Source organism: Oryctolagus cuniculus, chromosome 13, assembly GCF_051225735.1.
Source record: "Oryctolagus cuniculus isolate XC-2025 breed Fujian yellow rabbit chromosome 13, ASM5122573v1, whole genome shotgun sequence".
In the NCBI taxonomy this organism is placed as follows: Eukaryota; Metazoa; Chordata; class Mammalia; order Lagomorpha; family Leporidae; genus Oryctolagus; species Oryctolagus cuniculus.
Window position 1 is genome coordinate 38,980,606 of NC_142879.1, and position 18,868 is coordinate 38,999,473.

The following is an 18,868-nucleotide window of genomic DNA, read 5'->3' on the forward strand; positions in this document are numbered from 1 at the left end:
TTTCTATTTGGTAAATCAACTTTTCTTACTATACTTAATGCAAACAGTCAACTACTAAACTATAATATACTTTCTTTTTGATTCTAACTCTGGTCATTGCTTTTTAAGATGCAAACTTGATTTGTTCCATTCCTGTGGGTTTTGTTTTGCATTTTGAACTTTGTGCCTATTGCCCATCAGCAGTCCAGGGAGGTGCAACTCCTACCAAAATAATGCTGGCTTGCCACACTGAGTAGATGACACACGCCTACAGAAGAGATAAAGTCAAGTTTAACAATGGGCTCCAGGTAAAGTTAGCCTAAGAACCACTCCTTCTAAAACCTCCCTCAAATATGGCCAAGAGGGTTTTTGACACTAACTCCTGGCTGGCAATCACATCCCTCGTGGTTTGGAACCAGGTCAGAATGTTAGACTCTCAGAGTGAGGATGCTAACACATCGAGAGGCACACCCCAAAGACTCAGAGTCCAGACCAGCTGATGCAAAAGCAAGAGGATTTATTCAGCGTCTACACAGACAGGCCTCCTGAACTCGGGAGTCCAGAGAGCGCCCTCAGCACAAAGCTACACGGTTTATATACCCGCAGCGACCAATCAAAAGCACTATAGAATCCATGCACACAGCAGTCCAATCTGCGAGCTGATCATGTGAAGGGCATGCGTCTTCTATCCAATCAGCTACAGGATCACATGGGAGACATGCCCCTCGTCGCCATTTTGTTGTTTACTTCTTTAGTAGTTCCTTTCCCTGCCAGCGCCATCTTGTTCACCCTGAGGGGGACGACGTCTCGCTCCCTTTGTTCCCCTGGTGGGAGAGCTGCGTTCCACTTCCCACACCATTATTTGAGTATTAGGAGGCATACAAACTGGGTTAGGTCTTAGCACAGCCAGGCACAAGTGTCGCAGCCAGCTAAGCATAGGGTCCCTTATTTTTATAGTTACACCTAATTTTAGCTTTGGGGGAAAAAGTTTAGGGCTATAATTTTTAAACTTTAATTTTATTTGGGGCAAAGTAACTTCTTGTTTTTAATGGTATTGGCTTAGGTCACTCCATCTTGGTTTGATTTTTAAGGTTCTTCAAGAACAGCAACCAAGACAGGCCCATCTTGGCAACAAGGGACAAACAGAACCTCACTCCAGAATGATCTACAGTGTTTTCAGAAAATACATTGAATGTTAGGAGGGAGTAAAAACCAAGGTGATGTCACTGATGTTAGATCTAAACAAAACTAGATAAAGCTGAGAGCTTATGAAGGAAGGGTTCTTACAGATTATTCCTGATAGTAGCAGTCACAAAAGACCCTTCCAGACTACAACCTCTAGAGAAAGGACCCCATTTCAAAAAAGAAGTGCTAAGTAGATGGGATGCTTGGAAGTCTCACACCTAATGCTAGAATCTAAAAACAGTACCAACACTGAGGTGCTAAGGAATATCTTTGATGTCTGTACATGAGCAGCGACTAATTAGGAGAGGAAGTACTGAGTCAAAATTTGAGAAAAAATGAAATGACCAATGGCATGCTTTTCAAAAATCTGGACTTGTCACCCAAGGCTGGCCACTATGTCTAAGAATGACAGTCACCTGTGACAGAGTGCAGGAGCCAGAGTAGCTCACTCTCAGGCAACCTACAAGGTGCATAAGGCTCATTGTGTGCTGCCACTTATGGAATAAAAGGGAAATTAGGGGCCAATGCTGAGGCACAGTGGGTTAACATGCAGGCCTGAATCGCCAGCATACCATATGGGCACCGGTTCAAGACCCAGCTGCTCCACTTCCAATCCAGCTCTCTGCTATGTCCTTGGAAAGTAGTAGAAGATGGCCCAAGTCTTTGGGCCTCTGCACCTGTGTGGGGGACCAGAAGAAGCTCCTGACTTTGGATTAGCACAGCTCAAGCCGATGCAGCCAATTGAGGAGTGAACCATCGGATGGAAGACCTCTCTCTCTCTCTGTAACTCTGATTTTCAAATAAATAAATAAATAATTTTTTTTAAAAAAAAAGGAAATTAGTGGCTCACATCCAGCCATATGAAGAGATACCAAGCTATATTATTTGATAAATGAAATGTTACTCTAAAAACCATATCATTTTAAAACCCAGCCACCTTGCCTCCAGACCCGGACAAACCTTTACATGACTTCCTGTTGTGCGGTGTGTCCCTGTCCCTGACTCATGTCTCCTACAAGCCTCCAGATCCAGAACTCTTCACAGATGGAAACAGCTTCATGGACCAGAAGAATCAAAAGGTCGGATATGCAGTAGTGACTTTCCAGAAAACTTTGGAAACAAGCCCTACCACCACTCAGATCTCAGTCCCGAAGACTGAACTCATTTTCCCAAACCTGCTTCGTGGACCAGATCTGCTCTCCACTAGTACAATCACTTGCCATCCATCTTTGTTCCAGAGATAAGGCTGGAGGGGGTGATTCTGCAGAGGAGAGTACTGAAAAAGTATACTCAGTGTGCCTTAAATAACAGTGCTATGTACCCATATTGATGCTATGTCTGACCTCATATTAAGTCTCAATCAATGGCTCTACTCCTGGCTTCAGCCTGGAAGTCCTTAGTGGCAGGAAACTACTTATTTTTCCAGTTTGAATAACAAGTGTGGTAATATTAGTATGTTGTTTCTTTTATTGTCGCTATGGAATTATGATGTACCTGCAAGATAACGTTAGTGAAGACTAGATGGACCAAACTAAAATGATGCAGAAAATCTCTTCAGTTAAGCTGGGGACTAAGAATTTTCTGGGGGGTGGGGGGAGTTTCATCTTCCTCTCCTCCAATCCTTCAGAACCCTACTTCATCCTTTACTAGTAGGAGGTAGCCAGAACAGCTGTCGTCGCCACTCCTTCAGGACTGAGGAGTAACAAAAAACAGAGGAGACAAACCAGGCTCCTGGGCAGGTGCTGGATGCCATCAGGTCACAGTCTCTCATGGTCTCCCAGCTGCCTCCCTTAGCTCAAAATTTCCTTGGCCCTACCCTCACTAAAATTTACTCACTGAATTGAAGGAGTGGTACAATCAGCCCTACAAGGTCCCTAGCCACCAGACTAGGGAGGTCATTCATTTTGCCTATAGGTTAACATCTTGATGTTCAATCTTGTCTGGAGGGGTTTCTTCACAGAAACCCAAGACCCTGAACAAAAAGTAACCACCACCTGCACACAGCCCCTAGACTGGAGTCCACTATGCCACTGTAAAAATTCTCTCGAGAACACAATGTCGGCCACCACTCAAAGGAGGGCCGTGAGCACTGCAGACCAACCAAGAACTTGGATGGGAGCTGAGTGTGCACAACTCAGTGGCAACTTCAGTCTGTCAGAACCTTGACCCCTAACCACTCAGGGCGCCTAAATTTAGCAGTAACTGCCGGGTTCCTTTCTCTGTACCTTGCAATAAATACCTGCTTCCTTCCTCCTTCCTTTCCCCACCCCAGTGTCAGTAATTGGGTCGCTGCGCATCTGGTGAGCAGGCTTAGTTTTGGGAGCTCTGTAGCAATCCGTCCAACCAGTTTCGGTGGTTTTTAGAACAATCAAGCAAAGATCTAATCACAAAATCTGAGAACTCAGAACCGTTGCTTGCTATTCTCGTGAGAACAGTGGAATAATACAGCTTTTTCCTGGACTATTGCTACTATATTCATTTTGCATTTATAAAATACCTGAGCTACCTAAAGAGTTACTTCAGTAGGGCACTGCGGGATTATAAATGTGTATGTCCTCTGAAGGGCATACACACGTGAAACACCCGGACAAAAATGATGACTGTTGTAATTTTTAAATAAGATGGGAAGTGTGAAAGCTACTCGACTGAAGAAGAGATGTTCTGAAAGAAACATCCCCACAACCAAGAGATGGTTAATTATTTGTTTAAAAACTTATCTCCTTCTACAGCCTATCACTCAAAAGACATGCACTCCCTGATGGCCAGGGAATATGCCATCAAAACCACAATGAGATGGCACTTGAAGCTTGTCCAGACAGCTGTAATAAAAAAAGAGATGGTAGCAAATGTTGAAGCAATTACAGCCTTCCTATACTACTGATGGGAATATAAAATGATGAGACTCTTTGGAAAAGAGTTTGGCAGTTCCTCACAAGAGGAAGAATCGAGTTAGTTACCCTGTGACCAGCAATTGCACTCCTAGATATCTACTCAAGAGAGCTGAATACTTGTATGCATGGTTTGACTTGTACATCGATGTTCAGCAGTATTCATAATCACCAGGAGCAACCCAAATATCCAGCATATGAACAAAATGGTATAGCCATACGATGGTATATACTCCGGGCATGAGAAGGAATGAAGTACTGATACACGCTACCACATGGATGAACCTGGAAAATACCGTGCATGGTGATCAGTTACAAAGGGCCATCCATTGTATGAGTCCATTGATGCGGAATGCCCAGAGTGGACAATTCTACAGTGACTGCTAAAGAATGGAAAAAAAACCCAAAAACCAAGAATGTGGGGTTTCTTTATGACATAATGAAAAACCCCTAAAATTGGTTGTGGTGATGGTTACACAGCAATTGACTTGAGTATAAGCTATGTAAATTGTATGTCAGTAAGTCTGTTTTAAAAAATAACATTAGAGCGCCATCTCATGTGGCTGGTGAACAGTTCTTCTGCTAACAAACATCACAGAACCTTGGGCTAGAAGGGGAACACATACTGTATTTCCTAATTATCCTGGTATGTGTTCAAAGGGGCTCAATATAAGCAGACTTAGTAAAAGCAAATTATATGAGGGAGATTCACGTGGAGTGAGGATTGATTGCACAATGGAATGACTATGGTTGATAATTAATGTATTTTAGAATAACTAGTAATGAGGATTTGAATGTTACCACCACAAAGAAATGATAAGTGTTTGATATGCTGGATCTGCCAATTACTCTGACCTGATCATCAGATGTGTGTGTGTGTGTGTGTGTGTGATCACACTATACCCTATAAATAAGTACATTTATGTGTCAAAACTGTAAAATGTGTATATATCAATGAATTAGTTGAACTATATACGTATTTCCTATAAGGTTGTAGTATATATGTCTTTTTATTCACTCAGGATTTGGGGATCATTTGTTTTCTATAAGATACCATGATGGGGCCGGCACTGCTGTATAGCGGGTAAAGCCACCGCCTGCAGTACTGGCATCCCATATGGGCGCCAGTTTAAGTCCTGGATGCTCCACTTCCAATCTAGCTCCCTGCTAATACACCTGGGAAAGCAGTGAACGATGGCCCAGGTCCTGGGGTCCCTTCTGGGAAGACCCAGAAGCAGCTCCAGACTGCTGGCTTCAGATCAACTCAGCTCCAGCTGATGCAGCCATTTGGGGAGTGAACCAGCATATGAAATACCTTTCTCTTTTTCTCTTTCTTTTTTCTCTGTCTCTCCCTTTCTCTTTCCCTTTCTCTCTCTCTCTCTCTCTCTCTCTCTCTCTCAACTCTACCTTTCAAATAAATAAATTGTAAAAAAAAAGATACCACGATAGGTGTTAGAGAATAAAGAAGCAGATTAAAAAGAATTCATATATCAAAAATGAGAAAAGGAAGAAAACAAAGTGAAAGAGCCAAGTCCTGGAGACGACAGTTAATGCTGTGGGGCACGCAGAAGCAAGTGCTGCCCGCTGCCCCAGATCTTCCCCTGTGAGGAACACAAACGGCAGGGATTAGTGCGGGTTGGCGGCAGGCTGCATAAATCAACTTGAGCTGCCTCAGCAAAAGGGCTGTTCTTAGGGAGGACTGCAGCCGGCTCTGGAAGGAAGGGAACCGGACCCCAGAAAACCTGCACCACCACCCCGGCCACGCCGGTTCTGTTCCGTCCGTCTCTGGGTTCTGGGTGTCTGTGTCTACTTCTGTTTCCCTACACTCCTGTGCTGGTTTATCCACAAGAAAATGGATGGTTTCTCAGAGTTCACAAGTCCAGACACAAGAAGAGTTAGTCTATTTTCTTTGTTCCCTCTGCACCTTTAACTCCAAACTCCTTCCATAACCAGAAGCACCCTGAGTGAGATTCATGAAAAGAAAAGGCAAAGTCACAACCAAAGCAACATTTTTAAAAGATTTACTTATTTGCAAGGCAGGGTTGCAGAGAGCCAGAGGCAGAAAGAGCTTCTGTCTGCTGGTTCACTCCCCAAATGAATGCAGCAGCCAGAACTGTGCCGCTCCAAAGCCAGGAGTTTCTTCCAGATCTCCCACGTGGGTGCAGGGGCCCAAGTGCTTGCGCCATCTTCTACTGCTTTCCCAGGCCATAGCAGAGAGCCGGATCAGAAGAGGAGCTGGAGGGTTACAAATTGGCACCCACATAGGATGCCTGTGCCACAGGCAGAGGTGGCAGAGGCTTAGCCCACCGTGCCACAGCACTGGCCCCAGGTATTAAATTTTTTGAGTTTATTTTTATATGTGGTGAGAGGTATGGATCTAATTTCATTCTTCTACATATATAAACCCAGCTTACCTAGCACCATTTGTTGAAGAGATATCCTTACTCCACTGTATGGTCTGAGCAATTTTTGTCAGAACATCAGTTGGCTATATGTACTATGGATTAATTTCTGGGCTGTCTATGCTGTTCCATTGATCTATGTATCAGTTTTCATGCCAGTACCACGGTGTTTTAGTTACTATAGCTTTGTAGTATGCTTTGAAGTCAGGTATTGTGATGTCTTCAGTTTGTTTCTCTTACTCAGGACTGCTTTGGCTATTTGGGGTCTTTTGTGATTTCATATGAATTTTAGAATTGCTTTTTCTAATTCTATAAAGGTTGCCATTGATTTTTGTTTTGTTTTGTTTTGTTTTTACTTATTATTTTTTTGACAGAGTCAAAAAAAAGTCTGTCTCTGTCTTTTGACAGAGAGAGAGAGAGAAAGGTCTTCCTTTACCGTTGGTTCACCCCCCAATGGCCGCTGTGGCCGAAGCCAGGAGCCAGGTGCTTCTCCTGGTCTCCCATGCAGGTGCAGAGCCCAAGCACTTGGGCCATCCTCCACTGCCTCCTGGGCCACAGCAGAGAGCTGGACTGGAAGAGGAGCAACGGGGACAGAATCCGGCGCCCCAACTGGGACTAGAACCCAGGGTGCTGGCGCTGCAGGCGGAGGATTAGCCTATTGAGCCATGGTGCCAGCCAACATTGATGTTTTGATAGGGATTGTGCTGAATCTGTAAATAGCTTTAGGTAATATAGACATTTTAATGATACTAATTCTTCTGATCTGTGGGCAAGGAATATCTTTCCATTTTTCTGTGTCATTGATAATTTCTTTCATCAATGTTTGATTTTCATTGTAGAGATCTTTCACTTCTTTGGCTAAATTTATACTGAATGTTTGAATTTTTTTTTTTTTTTTTTGGTGACTATTGTGAATAGGATTCCTTGATTTTTCTTTTTGTGAGTTTATCATTAGCATACAAAAAAAGCTTATTTTGGGGGGTATGTTTATTTTATAACCCCCAACTTTACTGAATTGGTTTATCAGTTCTAACTGCTTTCTGGTGAAATGTTTAGATTCTTCCATGTACAACATCATGTCATCTGCAAACAGGGATAATTCGACTTCCTCTTTTCCAATTTTGATGCCCTTTATTTCCTTCTCTTCCCTAATTGTCCTTGCTAAAACCTCCAGTACTATATCGAGTAAGAGTGGTGAAAGTGGACATCCTTGTCTTGTTCCAGATGTGAAAGGAAATGCTTTCAGATTTTCCCCATTCAGTATGATCTTGGCTATTGGTTTGTGATATTTAGGCTTTATAACTTTGAGGAATGTTTCTTCTGTACTTGATTTGTGGAGGGTTTTTTATTTTTATCATGAAGTGGTGTTGAACCTTATCAGATTCTCTCTGCATCTATTGAGATAAGCATATGCTTTGTTTTGCATTCCACTGATGAGATTTATGATGCTTATTGATTTGTGAATGTTGAACCACCTTTTAAACCCTACTTGATCATGATACATGATCTTTATGAAGTGGTTTCGGGTTAAATTTATTTATTTTTATTTATTTATTTTTATTTAAATTTATTTATTTTTAAGGCTGAGTTAGAGAGGCTTTCTGTCTGCTGGTTCACTCTCCAAATGGCCTCGTTGACCAGGGCTGGACCAGGCTGAAGTCAGGAGCCAGGAGCTTCTTCTACATCTCCCACATAGATCAAGGACCCCAAGAACTTGGGCCATCCTCTGTTGCTATCCCAAGTGTATTAGCAGGGAGCTAGATTGGAAGTCGAGCAGCCAGGACTCAAACTGAAGCCCATATGGGATGCCTGTGCTACAGGCAGTGGCTTTACCCACTGTACCACAATGCCAGCCTCTGATTTGCCAGTATTTTATTGAGAATCTTAGCATCTGTGTTCATTAAGGGCATTACACAAAGGAGAAGATGCAAGGTTCCTAGAACCACACTACTCCCTCCGTGGCATTTTGCACAGACACTGCTGAGGGTGGAGGAACCAGTGGAAGTTGAGTAGGCTGACAGATTTAACTGCAAGCATTTTATGGCATTAGAAAGTCTAATACCTTCTTCAAAGTGTGATGCTGGGTAGTAAAATCTCATTTTTAACGATTTCATGAAATAGATGCCAAGTGAGAAGCAATTTTTCTTTAGCATCTGTTTTCCAAATACAGTTTCACCAGATTTTTTTGGTTGGCCTGGTATCTGCCATCTAATGTTGTGTTGAACACAGACTCAAGAGAACCCCATTTTAATCTTACAGATTGAGGTGCACGTGTTTTTCTTATCTCTCTGCAGCAATATCAAGTTAAGAGAACCTCCGCCTTGTAATTACAGGCCAGTACTACTCGATGAGGTGCTGATTATCTACATTTGCTTCGCTAATTATATTGTCTCTCCTCTTTCCTCACCTAAAGGTTACATTTACATAGAAGATATTCAAGGGTACCACTTTATCATCACAGTGGCTTCTGCCCTTACCATTGAAATTACACGCTGTAACAGAGGGGGACTCATCTGAGAGACATCTCAGCGGTCCTGATCCAGGCTTTGGGACTCTGTCACGAAAGCATCTGCGATACGGAGCCTTGCTGTGCATTCCACAGCCCTACTCCCACACTTCCTGTCTTTCTGCTCTTCTGTAGTCTCCCTCTCAGTTAAGCGCCCAGGGGTGGGAGAATTGTATCAAACATTTGTGCAGTCCCACTCTGAGCTGTGCATCAGGACCACTACCTGAAGGGTCTGCATGCACACACACACATGTGCACACACATGCACACACACACACATGCACAGACACACAGAAGCACACATGCTGACTGACTGTAACTCCACATCCGGGCCCAGCAACGTGTGTTCCAGAAAGCTTCCCAGGTGCTGTAGATACAAGCAAGGATCAGGAAAACAATGGCGTATTTAACAGTGTTGTAAGTTAGACAGAAACTGCACCCCAGGAAGGGTTTGTAACAGTAATACAGAAATCATAGCTCCAAATCCAAGAACTCCTGACACAATACGGCAGTCCTTTTCCCACCAATTTTGTTAGGTAGGAAGTCAGTTATGAGCTTATGTGTGTGTGACATAAAGGCCTAAAGAAAAGACATCTATGTCCAGCATATGTATCTGCATCTCAAAGTCATCCTGACAATGTTTCAGGGGCAGCCCGGTATTCGCATCCTGCCCTGCCCCCTTCTACCCGATAACCTGCCAGGTGGAGGTCCCCGCCCCTTCTGCCTGACAAATCTTCCACAATCTCCCAGGTGCGGCCCAGTATCTGCATTTCAAACACCCTGCTCCGATCCCCATTCTCTAGCGGGTCCTGCTTGCCCTTCCTCTGAACCCAGGATGGCCAGCTAGGCTTCCTCCTGACTGCTACCTTCAGGGGAAAACTCAGATAGAAGTTTTTCTATTTACATCCAAAAAGCCCTTTATTCCAAGAGGAGCAGAGGTGGGGAAGCAAGACCCATCTCCTTAACACACACACACACACACACACACACACACACACACGGCCTCAACCGGACTGTGCGCTCAGCCCTCTGCCTCTCTGCTGAGCCGCCCGCCTGGTCTGGCCAGGTGTACTCTCTCCACTCAACCATGTAACCTCCACCACCACCCCCAGTTTCTCAGGCTCTGTCTGGAGAGATGCCCATCCATCCTTACGGATGTCCCTTCCCTAATAAACCTTGCTATTTTACCTCCCTCTACTCTCTGTCTCACACCTGAATTCTTTCTTGCGCGAAGACAAGAACCCTGCAATTTCTCCGGTAACAGTTTGACTCACTTGCACCCAGCAAGTGTCCTGTTGCTCTAAGACATTTTGAGGTATAACTGTCTTCCCATATCCCCCTTTCTTACTACCCCTTCCACTAACGACAGCGCCAGGAAGTAGCAGAGGCAGCTGAGCACAACGGGAAAGAACGACATCTTTCCTTAGTAAAGGGGATGGCAAATATTTTGCAAGATTTTGTTTGATTTTATATCTTTATCTGTAACTTGAGTTCCCCCTAAAACCCTAGGACTTCAAGAACTTCGATGCAACTGAGGGAGGGGGAAAGTGAGTGAGGGAGGGAGAAGAGCCGAAAACAGATGCATCACATACAACCTCAGCTGCTCCCCCTAAGGAGTGCAGCGGCTGCCCTCAGGAGCTCCCTGGCAGAGGATCGGAAAGTGTCCACCCGCCAGCAGCCATCCCAGGCTCACGGAGGACTGGCCTGAGGACGTGGGATGCCAATCCTTGGGAAAGTTCCTAGCAGAAAGCTGGAGCAGAGAAGTGTGGGTCCTTGAGCCTGGAAGCTGTCCATGTGCCCAGAAACTGCCAACGACCACTGGGGGAATGTGGGGGCAGGGCCCCCAACATCTGTGACAATATTTTTTTTTGACAGGCAGAGTGGACAGTGAGAGAGAGAGAAAGGTCTTCCTTTGCCGTTGGTTCACCCTCCAATGGCCGCCTTAGCCGGCGCACTGCGGCCGGCGCACCGCGGCCAGCGCACCGCGCTGATCCAATGGCAGGAGCCAGGAGCCAGGTGCTTTTCCTGGTCTCCCATGGGGTGCAGGGCCCAAGCACCTGGGCCATCCTCCACTGCACTCCCTGGCCACAGCAGAGAGCTGGCCTGGAAGAGGGGCAACCGGGACAGAATCCGGCGCCCCAACCGGGACTAGAACCCGGTGTGCCGGCGCCGCTAGGCGAAGGATTAGCCTAGTGAGCCGCGGCGCCGGCCATCTGTGACAATATTTAAAACCTGCATTTTGTGATAGTCCCAACTGGATTTTATCTGTGTTTGGGCTCAAAGGCCTTGATATGGAGAAGTGAGCCTGTGAGTAGACTGATGTTGATATATGCTCAGCAGGAAAGGGACGTCTCCCTTTACCACAGCCAGGAAAGGTGTCACTTAGTCCTAGGTAGGAGACATTGGCAGGTGTGCTGGGCATCGAAGTATCTGTCTCAGATTCCCTCTGTCCCCTGTGCCAGGGAATAATTTTCCTAGGTCCCTTAGTCTTGCAACTTTCTGGAGAGGTTTGGCGTTGTCAAAGGTTGAAGGGAAGGAGGAGAGAGATGTCAGAGCTTTTCTTCCTCCATCTCTCCCTGCTTTGGGGGTCGTGTCCAGTAGTTCCTGAATCTTCTCTGTAATTCCTACTCCCATAGGACAGCTCTTCCTTCTCTGGTCTCGGCTTCCACCTGGAAGCTCATGCCAGAAATTGAGCTCTTGTTGGAAAGCCCCGTGTTCTGCTCTCTGGAACCCCACCTTCTACCTTATCTTACAGTTCTGGGGATGAGAATTCCAAGATGAATCTTCCTGGACCACAATTGAGGGGCTCACGGGGCTGCATTCCTGTAGCATCTCCTGCTGTCACAGGCTGTCCTTGTCCTCTGGTTCATTGCCCCTTCTGTCTTCGAGACCAGCAGTGTGCAGTCAAGTTTTCTACCTGGCCACCTACTTCTCTACCTTCCTGTTCCACATTTAAGGACTCCAGTAATTATACAGGTCCTTCTCAGTTCAGGATAACCAAAATTTAGGTCAGCTTATTAGCAAATATAATTCCACTTTCTACCTTTTTTTTTACTTTTTTTTTTTTTTGACAGGCAGAGTGGACAGTGAGAGAGAGACAGAGAGAAAGGTCTTCCTTTTCCATTGGTTCATCCCCTCAATGGCCGCTGCGGCCGGCGCACCGCGCTGATCCGAAGCCAGGAGCCAGGTGCTTCTCCTGGTCTCCCATGCGGGTGCAGGGCCCAAGGACTTGGGCCATCCTCCACTGCACTCCTGGGCCACAGAAGAGAGCTGGACTGGAAGAGGAGCAACCGGGACTAGAACCCAGGGTGCTGGCGCCGCAGGCGGAGGATTAGCCTATTGAGCTGCGGCGCCGGCCTCCACTTTCTACCTTAATTCCCCCTTACCATGTAATATGACATTCATCTATGGATAGGAATTTGGACATGTATATTATTTGGCCTGCCATGCCACATTTCTAAACTTCATGGTCTCTGTTTCTTCCACAGACAGTGCCTTCAGCTCCTGGAAGTATGCAGCTCTACCTAAGAAAAAACGGTGTGGGAAGGACACTGATTCATCAGGTAGGAGTGCTGGTGCTATTGTCCAAATGTTTGTATTCCCCTAAAATTAATACTGAAAATATTGAAAGCTGACTGCCAACACAATAGTATTGTGAAGATAGGGCCTCACATAACAGGATGTGAGTGTGAGGGCAGAGCCCTTACAAATGGGTTTAGTGCCCTTAATAAAAAGGGTCCCAGGAGTTTGTCTAGCCCTTCCACCCATGAGGATGCAACCAAAGGAGCCATCGGAAGCAATCTGAAGCAGAGAGTAAGCCCTCGTCACATGCTGACTCTGCTGGTGCCTTGATCTTGGACTCCAAACCTCCAGAACCGTGAGTAATAAATTGCCATTGTTCATAAATTACTCAGCCTAAGGGATTCTGTTACTGCAGCCTATGTGAACCAAGGCACCTAGTGATACATGTCACTTCTCAGCTTAAAAGAAGGGTGGGCTCCTCTTATATTGGCCAGAAAAATCATGCATTTGTCAAAAACTTGGCTCACATGATTATGTTAAGTATAAAACATCCTCCCAGTGCCACCCAGAGGATAGAAGGTTGAAACGGACAAGTCTCTTGCACTTCAGAACACTTTGCATGTGCCTTCCTAATACAGGCTATACACACGCGTAATACAGGGAGCTGACTGAGAGGAGCGCGACGAGGCAATGGATCTGCCTGGAGTCACAGAATTGCTCAGTCACTCTCGGATTCTGCACTGAAAGCCCAGCGATCTGCTTTTCAAGAATGACATTTCATGCCACCCTGGGGCATGCGAAGGGGAAGGCGGCTGGGAAATTCAGCCACAGGAGGTGGAACAGATGACTGTCTGAATCCCAGATCAAATAGTTGGCTTACTTTCTGATCACTTGAGGTGAAGAGGGCGCTCCCTCCTTTACAAACAGTTTTTACGTGCATGTGCTGAGTGTGTGTGCTCCCCTGTCCCCTTCATTTCTGCTTCTCAATAACCTTCCTCCTCCTATCTCGCCCTGCTGCACGGTTCTTAATCCCATTAAGTATCCACACCTGAAAGCGGTTTCTCTTTAGACACTCCTGCCCCTCCAGAGCAATTACTTTATGTGATAAAAATTGATCTGTGTCTAAAATGTTACTGCTCTCCGAGGCCCATTTTATAGTGGCTGTCACACCCAGATGGGAATGCCAGGTCAGGGGAAGGTCGGCCCAAGATCGAGACTAGAATGAAGGGCAACTGTGAGGTACTTCTCAATAAGTGAAACCCACAAACTATAAGGCAACACTAGGGACTCGGGAAGGGAACTGGAAAGCAAGGAGTGGAGAGACATCAGAAGTCTCCATCCCTGTCCCTGCTTCTCTCTTGTCTTATGCTCCTTCATCTGTAGACAGTTCCCTTTCATTTCTGGTCACATTGGGGGAAAGCCCCAACCCCCCAGAGATGGGCTATCTCTCTATCCCAGTTCCAGATTCAGCAGAGGGTAGGTGGAGAATATGGTTGGTCAGTTTGGGTCAAGCACTGACCCTTGATGCAGACAGCTGTGGTTAGGAGGGTAAGAGCAAGCAGCAAGAATGGGCCAGTCGAGAAGAAACAATAATCACTGGGAAGATTCAAAAGGACAGCAACACTAAGGCTGGGCACGTCCAAGTTCATGGTCAGAAAAAGGCAACTGCTGGAACTCAGGTACTGTAGTCATCAGCCACTACTTTCCCAGGTGCATTAGCAGGAAGCTGGATTAGAAACAGAGTAGCCAGGACTCGAGCCTGCACTCTGATACTGCCACCTGGTGTCCCATGCAGTGGCTTAACCTACTGTGCCACAATGCCAGCCAGCCCCAGTCCAAGACTTCTGACTGCATCTCCAAGTTTATAGGCTTCTAAAAACTGCTGCCAGGTTCATTCTCTAGACAGACTCACAGCGAGTGGTTATATTCAGTCACATTTGTTGCCGCTCAGACACTCACACTCTTATTCACAACCACTTAGCTTCCAGGGAGGATTGGAATCTGAGAAACGAGTGCAGTACTCAGAGTGAAATCAGGGATGCTCTTTGAGAACCCACGCCTGTTACAGCGATGGGGAAAGTGAGAAAGGGAAAGTACATTACAGTCGGGGACTGGAGAAGTTGCTGAAAGCAGGAGAGTTAGCTATATTTTAAGCAATTTGGTAATGCAAATTGACAACACTTGTTTAAAGAACAGAAAATTAAGCAGCATAGATGACTCAGGCGGAGAGGAAGTTATCTCTGATTAGGAATGGACCACTTCTCGCTCACTCTCGCTCGCTCGCTCTCTCTTGCTCTCGCTCTCTCCCATCTGACAGTAAACCTTTCCTCTAACTCCAGTGTTTGGTGTGTTTCGTGATGGCCTTGTGTGGGTGCCGTGACTCGGATCCAGGCTCTCCCCTCGGGGATCTGAGTTGCTCTGGGGTCCTGGATTTCCACCAGTCACAAAACATACCCCTGGACCTCCTTCCACACCACCGAACGCTCTGTGGTCTCCATCCACACACTGACCTCTCAAATTCCTGAGGTAAGACGGGGAACAAGGAATTCTCTCATGGCAACCTCTACCAAGGTTGTGGTTCAGCTCTGCTGTGTCTCAAAGTCCTGGTACCAAGCACCACAACCTCCCACAGGCCTTCTGCCTTTCACGGGCTCCAAACCTTTCCACAGCTCTAGGCCTCGGGCGCCAATGGATGCGTGGGTGACAACCCCCACTCTCTGTTCCCGTACCCTCCCTGTCGGATGGCTGTGATCTTGGGGATGCCTGATATCCACCAGTCTGACTCAATGGGTTGCCATGGGAACTCCTCCCTCCTGTGTTCCACCCAACCCCCCCACTTGGTCGTCTCCTACCTCGACAACCAGTCCACGTTTGACCCTGACACTATTCAAGATCAGGAAAGTGGAAGAAAATCTCCTGTGTGTAAGCTTTCTCCTAGCTCAGCTCTACACCTTCTCTGGCTCAAGTTCTCTTAACTTCTAAAGCTCTCACTAAAAAGCCAATCCCCTTTCTTCTACATTTGCTGCTCCAGCTCTCACTGTCTTGCTGTACCTCCCCCTCTTGCCCAAAAATCCCAACATTATCTCAGAACCAGCTCTTGTCCAAAGTCTACTCCCCCTGCCTTATTTATGATCTTGTCTAAGTGTTTACAGGAGTTAATAACGGAATGAACCAAAGACCTCAACCAGGTGGTCAACACTGGGCTCCCACCCAGGAGACCAGGGCTTGAGACATCGCCCCATGTCAGCAGGAAGTAGCTCTAAAGACAGATCATCATCCCCCCACCCCTCCTGGACTTTTGGGATTGATGTAATCCATACAACACTTGCTTTATATTAAAAAAAAAGGGGGGGGGGTGTTACAAGGTCTTGTCTGTAGCATGATATACATCCTAGACACCATCCTAGGCTCTAGCCCCCACCACCTTTGCTGGGAGCCAGGTGACCAGATGGCCCAACCACACGCATCAGCTCTACCCCTACCCTAATGGGATTCACTGCTCCTATTTTCCTGCCCCTCAGCCAAGGTATGACAGGATCTGCTTCTTGTACACCTGCTCTCAATCTCTTGCCCTCTCCCCTGGCCTGTTGGGCTTCTCCCACCCAACAATAAACCTTTCCTCTAAATAAATAAATCAATAGACTTCTATAGGCTCTTTCATAAACTCCAGTCACCTAGAACCCTGCCTACTTTTTAAAAAATTTTTATTTTTGTTTTACTTGAAAGGTATAGAGAGACTGAGAAAGGGAAGGAGAGAGAGGGGGGAAAAAGTAGCATTCATCTGGAATTCATTCCTAGATGCCTACAACAACCTGGGCTGGGCCAGACCTAAGCCAGGAGCCCAGGAGGTGTGGCTGGGCATGGCTAAAGGCAAGAGTCAGGAAACCAATCTTGGTCTCCCATGTGAGTGGCAAGGGCCCAAATACTTGAGCCACTACCTGCTTTCTCCCGGGGTGCACACAGACAGGAAGTGGGAACTGGAAGCAGAGTTGGGGCTCAAATCCAGGCACTCTGAGTGCATGTTAACTGCTGTGCCAAACGCCTGTCTGTTGCCTACCTTTTTCTAGTGGGATGGTAAACTGGTTATAGATCAGAGATAGAACCCACCTACATCAGTGGTTCTGAAAGGCAAGGTTGGCATAACAAGTCTGTGAGAAGGGCTCTATGCTTTCTCTTCCTCTGAATTTGAATACACTATCTACTAAGGTACTGTCTTGGGGTGTGTGATCTCCTGGGTGGGAGCTGAGTATATCCCTGTTGCAGCATTTGGTTGACCCACTGGTTGATGAAGGCTTTGGCTCATTCCATTATCACCTCCTGCAAACACTTAAACAGACAAGATAGTATGAAAGCCAGGGCGAGAATAGCAGCCAATGGTCCTAGTAGTGGCATTAACCAAGTGATGAGAGGATTTCATAGAGGAGAGGAAACGAGGTGGGGAGTCCTCTAGACCCTAGTGAAGACTGATGGATGTGGTTTTTTTAAAAAAAAAACTTTTATTTAATAAATATAAATTTCCAAAGTACAGCTTTTGGATTACAGTGACTTTTCCCCCCATAACATCCCTCCCACCCGCAACCCTCCCATCTCCTGCTTACTCTCTCATTCCATTCACATCAAGATTCATTTTCAATTATCTTTATATACAGAAGATCAATTTAGTATATACTAAGTAAAGATTTCAATAGTTTGCACCCACACAGAAACACAAAGTGTAAAGTTCTGTTTGAGTACTAGTTATAGCATTAATTCACATTGTACAACACATTAAGGACAGAGATCCTACATGGGAAGTAAGTGCACAGTGACTCCTGTTAACAATTGACACTCTTGTTTATGGCATCAGTAATCACCCTAGGCTCTTGTCATGGGTTGCCAAGGCTATGGAAGCCTTTTGAGTTTGCCAACTCTGATCTTATTTGGACAAGGTCATAGTCAAAGTGGAAGTTCTCTCCTCCCTTCAGAGAAAGGTACCTCTTTCTCTGATGGCCCATTCTTTCCACTGGGATCTCACTCGTAGAGATCTTTCATTTAGGTTGGTGGTTTTTGTTTTGGTTTTTTTTTTTTTTTGGTTTGTTTTGTTTTGTTTGTTTGTTATTTGTTGTTGTTGTTGTTGTTTTTGCCAGAGAGTCTTGGTTTTCCGTGCTTAAAATACTCTCATGGGCTCTTCAGCCAGATCCAAATGCCTTAAGGGATGATTCTGAGGCCAGAGTGCTGTTTAGGACATCTGCCATTCTATGAGTCTGCTGTGTATCCCATTTCCCTTGTTGGCTCGTTCTCTCCTTTTTAATTCTTTCAGTTAGTATTAGCAGACACTAGTCTTGTTTATGTGATCCCTTTGACTCTTAGACCTATCAGTATGATCAATTGTGAACTGAAACTGATCACTTTGACTAGTGAGCTGGCATTGGTACATGCCACCTTGATGGGATTGAATTGGAATCCCCTGGCATGTTTCTAACTCTACCATTTGGGGCAAGTCAGCTTGAGCCTGTCCCAAATTGTACATCTCTTCCCTCTCTTATTCCCACTCTTATATTTAACAGGGATCACTTTTCAGTTAAATTTAAACACCTAAGAATATTTGAGTGTTAATTAAAGAGTTCAACCAATAGTACTAAGTAGAACAAAAATAAAATACTAAAATGGATAAGTATTAAGTTGTTCATCAACAGTCAGGACAAGGGCCGATCAAGTCACTGTTTCCCACAGTGTCCATCTCACTTCAACAGGTTTCCTTTTTGGTGCTCGGTTAGTTGCCACTGATCAGGGAGAACATATGATATTTGTCCCTTTGGGACTGGCTTATTTCACTCAGCATGATGTTTTCCAGATTCCTCCATTTTGTTTCAAATGACCAGATTTCATTGTTTTTTACTGCTATATAGTATTCTACAGAGTACATGTCCCATAATTTCTTTATCCAGTCTTCTGTTGATGGGCATTTGGGTTGATTCCAGGTCTTAGCTATTGTGAATTGAGCTGCAATAAACATTGAGGTACAGACAGCTCTTTTATTTGCCAATTTAATTTCCTTTGGGTGTGGTTTTACCTGGCCTGATTGGTGAACATCATAACAACACTGTTAGGGCCTGTCTGTTCCATAGCACCACACCTGTTAGTGCTGTGATACGGCTTTGGAGACCTCAGATGGCATCAGCTGAGGTATCGATGGACCTAGTGACCTCCTCTTGTAACTGTTGGAGTTGCTTTGGAATTGGTTGGTCGAGATTACATTGTGGCCCAGAGCTGTTCCTGAGATCATCACTGAGGGGAGGGAGGCTGCGAAGCTGATCCCAGGCAAGCCTGGGAGAAGCTGTGTAAATAGATTGTAGGGAAACAGAGACTAAGAGAGATGGATCTGAGTATGGAAGATTCTTAAACAC

At 45.6% G+C, this 18,868-nt stretch overlaps 1 protein-coding gene across 9 annotated transcripts in view; it reads left to right on the plus strand.

The window, feature by feature from the left end:
* The window catches only part of LOC149122549 (uncharacterized), a 70,473-nt gene that overhangs the window by 41,647 nt on the left and 9,958 nt on the right, over positions 1 to 18,868 (plus strand). For 8 of the 9 annotated variants that reach the window (XR_016218895.1, XR_016218894.1, XM_089311443.1 and 5 more), the window contains one exon: positions 12,449 to 12,523. Coding sequence is in view for 6 of the 9 variants with exons in the window: in XM_089311443.1 (XP_089167569.1) it covers positions 12,449 to 12,523 (75 nt within the window). In the remaining 3 variants the exon portion in view is untranslated. Of the gene's footprint in view, positions 1 to 12,448; positions 12,524 to 13,120; positions 17,010 to 18,868 lie in introns of those variants that run through there. The other variant, XR_016218893.1, reaches the window with a different exon arrangement.